This window comes from Lolium rigidum, chromosome 6, assembly GCF_022539505.1.
Source record: "Lolium rigidum isolate FL_2022 chromosome 6, APGP_CSIRO_Lrig_0.1, whole genome shotgun sequence".
NCBI lineage: Eukaryota > Viridiplantae > Streptophyta > Magnoliopsida > Poales > Poaceae > Lolium > Lolium rigidum.
In genome coordinates, this window is record NC_061513.1 from 69196405 (window position 1) to 69202662 (window position 6258).

Here is a 6258-nt window from a genome sequence, read left to right on the forward strand (position 1 = left end):
CCTACTTCCATGGGCGTGGTAGGGCCCCAAAGCTATGATCTTCAGAAACGTATTGGGATGGCCATGAGGATCCTGCACCTATGTGCTGGAGGGCTTCGACTGGCCGGTCGTTCGTGACCATGCCCACAGCCGGATGCGTCGCGATGCCGCACCACGACTGGGGCCAGATTCTCACGAGCAACGCAGTGCTTATAGGATTTCCTTCGCTAGACAAAAATGTGACTTTCGCAATGTCAGATAAGATATTCAAGGCGACAACAGCAAATACCTCACATCAGTGAATTGATGCAAGAGACTTCCACTGACAACTAAAGAAGTGTGGTTGGATTGTCCCTGTGAAGGACGCCGACTTTGACACAAACCAGTCATAGGATTGTCCCTGTGAAGGACACCGACTTTGACTAAAACTCAGGCATACCAGAAAAAACCATCCACAAGCTATACACATCGTGCAAGCTAGTCGTAACGGACGATAACAACATTGCACTCCAAAACATCACCGATGGGAAATTCTGGAACAGTAAGAGCATCTCCACTCGTGCCCCCGTCGAGGCCCCCGGCGAGCGTTTTTTCCATCCGGACGGCGAAATTCGGCCCAGTCGCGCCCCTAGTTCCTCGTTTTCGCCCGGATTTGGCCCTTCATCCATCCGGCGAGCCCACGCCACCCCGGCCCCCGGGGAGCGCTCGGGGACTCCGGACGAGTGAAAAGCCAGGAAGGGCCCGATCCGTCGGTGACTCGACGCACGAACCCCACCACCACGTCGCTCAAAATCTCCCCCACCCCTCGTATCTCTCTCGCCGCCGGCACCACCCCGCCGGCTTGTTGCCCAGATTCCGCCGCCCTCCTTCCCCACCTGCCTATATTCCGCCGTCTTTCGACGACGGCCTATCTGGCTGCTCTTCCGCCGGCCTGCTTGCTCGTCGTCGCTCGCGGCTCGGGTTGCCTCGACCACGCCCATCAGGTGTTCGTCCATTTGCCTCGCCGGCTATGGACTCGGACGAAGAGGAGGAGCAGATGTTCGTCGAGCTTATGCAAGAAGAGATGGCGGCGGCCGCCCAAGACGACGAGCACATGATGATCCTTGGTTGCTTGGCAAGCATGTACGCCGGACCGGCAACTCGTCGACGTGGTGGGTCGGCACGAGGTCGCCGGAAGTGCAAGCCGAGACAGCGAATGGAGGGCTATCGCATGTTGTACGCCGACTACTTCGCCGACAATCCATTGCACGGTGAGAGTGTTTTCCGGCGTCGTTTCGAGATGAGCGAAAGCTATTTCGCAAATTGTGTATGCCATCCGCCACTTTGATCCCTACTTCGGATGCAAGGCGGATTGCATCGGTTTGGTTGGATTTTCGTCACTCGTGAAGTGCACAGTGGCTATGAGGATGCTCGGCGTATGGAGCTCCCGGTGATACTGCGGATAACTATCTTCGGATGGCGGAGTCCACCGCCCTTGATTGTTTCTACCGGTTCTGCAGGGCCGTCATAGCGGTGTTCGGGGACTATTACTTGAGATCACCCATCGTCGAAGACACTCAGAGGATCCTTGCAAGAAATGAAGCTAGGGTTTTCCAGGGATGCTTGGAAGCATTGACTGCATGCATTGGCAATGGAAGAACTGTCCGTTTGCGTGGCAGAGAATGTACAAGGGTCACAAAAAAGGCTGCACTGTGATACTTGAAGCAGTGGCTACCCATGATCTTTGGATTTGGCACTCTTTCTTTGGCATGCCTGGATCCAACAATGACATCAACGTCCTGAACTGCTCCCCGGTCTTTTCCAAGCTTGTTGAGGGTCATGCTCCTCCGGTGGACTATGTGATCAATGGTCGGCACTACAACAAAGGATACTACCTTGCAGACGGTATCTATCCAAAGTGGGCAACATTTGTGAAGACTATCTCCAACCCCGCCACCCCCAAACTTTGCGAGTTTGTCAAGAAACAAGAAGCTTGCCGAAAAGACGTCGAGCGAGCATTTGGTGTCCTCCAGCAGAGATTTGTCGTCGTCCGGTTCCCCGCTATGACTTGGTCCAAAGATCGGATGTGGGAGGTGATGAACTCGCTGTGTGTGCCTACACAATATGATTATTGAAGATGAGCGAAAGCATCCGGTTCCTCCGGCTGAGCAAGAAGCACCATATGAGAGAGAGGGTCCTCTTGCACGGCCTAATCACCGGGTGCCTCCATCATGGGCCGCCTTCTTTGCTATGCGCCGGGAGATTCGAGACTCTACAATGCATCACTGCCGCAAGATGATCTGGTGGAGCACATATGGAGGCTCCGAGGCAACGCCAACGCCGACGACAACTAGTCCGTCTTAATTTGTTTGAAAAATTGTGAAATTGTGTGCTTCATTTGTTTCAGCACTTGTTAAACATTGTACCGATTATCGCCGAATTTGTTTCAGCAATTTTCGTACTCTTGTTTGCCGAACTTGTTAAATTTTATGTTGAATTTGTTTAAAATATGTCAAATGGTCGAGGTTGGGGGTTTCCTGCCGGGGGGACGGCTGGAACTTCGGATTTGAGCGTGGGGAGCGCCAACAAGTGGGGATACTCTAACCCTTTCAGGTGACACGTCAAACACGCCCAACCTCAATGGCACATCCGTCAACAGAAACACAGAAGTAGCAACGTTCAAAGAACCTACCCTTTCAGGAGACACATCCAACATGCCCATCCTCAATGGCACATCCGTCAATGGAAACACAGAAGTGGCTTCATTCAAAGAAGCAGTTAATCCTCGAGATATCTATGATATGCAGTACCACAATAGTGCAGCTAAGATTACCAGCAACAAAAATGTTTCCAGGACAGTGTATTCCCATAAGTCTGACCAACATTATACAAGGTATATATTACAAAACATATACCATTGGCAAGCTTAGATTTTCTACTTGTAAACCAGGACAGAGGGAGTACTTGTCACCAATAGGACACATGAAACCAAGAAGACCACACAGATCACACAAAGGCAACAGCTTAAAGAAGGCGCAGGCAAAACTTAGGTTCATGAATTAAAGCACATGTCATTCTTAGTACCCAGCACAAAATAGATAATGTCATGGAAGACAAGATTCAACTTCAGACAAGATAACATAGCACCACAGGCACTTGGAAGCTACGTTCCTCAAAAACTAAAATAAGGTTTGATAAAACAGATAGATATCTGCTGATTATGCAACGATGTCGTCTGACAGGAAAGCTTGTCCAGGCTGGCGGTTGGAGAGGCGACCATGGCATCCCAGAAGCTGCAAGGAGAAAGAGATCACAAGTTTAGATGACACAAGGGCAGTAATTATCTTCAGCATCATCAAATAACAAAGCATATGCAGAAGCTACAGAACACCCAGGATAAAGTACCTTGGCGTTAACACCGTCAGGCAAGATCCTACCCTCACTCTTGAGCTTAAGGTAGTCATTGCGGTTGAACTTGGTGAAGCCCCTGAAAAGAGTTGAGTGAAATTAAAGGTACGGCACACAGAAATTATTGCAAGCACATGATATCAGCACAAGGAATACTCTTTGCTACTTACCACTTCCTGCTCTCAATGATCTTTTGGCGGCCAGGGAACTTGAACTTGGCACGACGGAGAGCCTCAGTAGCATGGACAGCATTGTTGGCCTTGCAGCGCACTGAAAGAAGGACCTGGCCAATAGCGACACGGGCACAGACACCCTGAGGCTTGCCGAAAGCACCCCTCATTCCGGTCTGGAGCCTATCAGCCCCAGCGCACGAAAGCATCTTGTTGATGCGCAGCACATGGAATGGGTGAACCCGGACCCTGAGGTGGAAGGCATCCTTTCCTGCATGCTTGGTCATGTACTTGTTGCAAGCAATACGGGCAGCCTCAAGAGCCTCACTGGAGACGTTCTCCTTCTCCCATGAGACAAGGTGAACACAGTGAGAGAACTCATCCACACCCTTCTTCTTCATGCCAACATCGTAGATCCTGATCTTGGGATCAGGGACACCACGGCAGTACCTTGACTTGGGGTATGGCTTGTTCTTGATCTGGCGATAGCACCTCGCAGGTCCTGACACAAGTAAAGGACCAAGAAGTTTGTTAGCAACAAGAACAAAATCAAAATGCAGTAAACCATTACAGCGGATGAAACTCAGTGTACACATTGGCACACATCCCATAGCGCTGAATACATGTCAGGTTGTATTTGCACAATAAATACAATACCATCAGCATGGGTACTAGTAAACTGGAATTGGGTACACACAACTACACAGACGTAAATGAAAGACATGGAAATGAAATAGGAGATAAATAAAAATTGTCACCACAATGCAAGAGGAGCAAAACAAGCCATCATGTCATAGCTGAACTTATTTGAGACACTGAAACTAGGTATCATGTGCTACTGAAAAACAAAGTAGCGATAACACGATGATGAAACAAGAAAACACCAGTTTCAGATTTCCATTATTTTGATCTAATCATATTCTCCAGAAAAATTCCAAAAGACTTCAATGAAATCGCTTACAAAAAACTAAGAAGCATATTAAAACCATTAAGTAATGCTCAACATTAGAAGTGCAAAACATGTTAACGTATATCCTATGTTCATGATGCCAGCAGTCACAACAATAAGTTTGGTACCTCTGTTTGAGAATCTGCGAGGGGGATTAGTTAACAACACTCACAGCTAGATAACATAAATGGTTAAATAAGCATCATGCGAGCTAAGGAAGTGTAATTGGGTAGTACACAAGGTCTACAGCAACTAGCTACAGCAATCACAATAGAACTCAATCGGTGTCACAGGGAACGATAAACCGTTCATGTGAAGCCATACCACTAGACGCAGCCACGATAGAATTCAAAAACATAGAGATATCCATTCTCTACTGATATATTTAGGAGCGCAGGAAACATTAACATCAGAGAAACGAAATAGCGCATTCTTGCAGGCACTATTATGCAAGCAGGTAACTAAACGAAGAGAACAGGAAGCAGCGACAGCAACTCGGATCTAACCAGATTCACAAGCAAGCTAAACCAGATCAACGGGCTAGAGAAAGAGAGAGGGTGAATCATTTCTTACTTCTCCCCATGGCGCCGGCGGCAAGAGTCAGGCGTCGTCTGCGGCTGCGGCGGCGGCGGCGGCGGGAGGAGGAGAAAGGCTCTGTGACTTAGGGTTTGGGCGGAAAATACATGGCAGCTTATATAGAGTAGGCGAACGGGGAGTGGTATTGGACCGTCAAGATGAGAACGGGCCGGATCAACCCTTCGGGCCATGGCCCGGCCCAAAAGAAATCGTGGCCATTGGGGCACTCGGGTTGGCCTTGCATAGGAATCAGTCTTTTTCCGTAAAAAAAACAGTCTTTCTTTTTTTACTTATATACTTGTACTTGATATAATAGGAATTGTTCCTTTTAGTAGACGGTCACTTTTTGTGCCAACAATAAAAAACACTGGAGATTCTCATTTGCCACATATTATTCTTTTTTCTTCAATCTCTCTCCTCCAACTAAGCAAAAAAAGCTGACGTGACAACCGTAAGAGAAGGCTCATATCACTCCATTGTGCATGCCCTTATTTGCCACATATTACTTTGACCTCTAATTAATTGCCACACTTTAGTTAGCCTTTGATTATTTTCCACGTTTTAGACCTGCCGTTTTACATGTTTTGTTAATTTCTTACTCTTAGCTTTAATTCTGAATATCAATGCAACAAGAGTACAAGACGTTTACTCGATGAAAAACTCTTAGTGCTTTCTCAAGAAACAATTACCTGGCTGGACTGAACAAGGTCGGCTCGACCGATTGAACCAAGGCTATGGCGTTTCATCATGTTCGTGCAATTCGTGAGGAACAGGGGAGAGGAGAGGCAATGACCTCATCCGAGAGCACGACCGCAGGCCGATCACCACAGGTAGACCACGCGCGTGTGGCCTACCCTTGGCAGGCGACACACGGTGGAGGAGGTGTAGAGAGGGCACGGACGAAAAGAACCGCTAGCTCTAGTTAAATGCCAAAAAAAAGACCACCTCCCAAAAAAATTGACAAAACTATCATGATGTCATGGTCGAAGCCGCAAGTAGCAAGGCCTGCCGCCACTACCCTGGCGACATGGCGACAAGCTCAAATGAACGTTAGCGAAAGTGGGCCATGTTGTCGTGTCAGATGATGGTACGGTGAGGTAGTGGTTGCCGTTGTACGCTGATACGTCCAAAACGTATCTACTTTCCCGAACACTTTTGCTATTGTTTTGCCTCTAATTTGTGTATTTTGGATGCAAC

General features: G+C 48.1%; 1 protein-coding gene across 1 annotated transcript; it reads right to left on the reverse strand.

Moving 5' to 3' along the window:
• Positions 1-2990: 2990 nt before the first annotated feature.
• On the reverse strand, positions 2991-5131 carry LOC124662001 (60S ribosomal protein L10-2-like). Its single transcript, XM_047199892.1, has 4 exons — positions 5059-5131; positions 3537-4038; positions 3364-3445; positions 2991-3251 (listed from the first exon to the last, which is right to left on the reverse strand). The coding sequence occupies exons 1-4, from the start codon at positions 5066-5068 to the stop codon at positions 3177-3179; spliced, it is 669 nt and encodes a 222-aa protein (XP_047055848.1). The 5' UTR covers positions 5069-5131; the 3' UTR covers positions 2991-3176.
• Positions 5132-6258: the final 1127 nt, after the last annotated feature.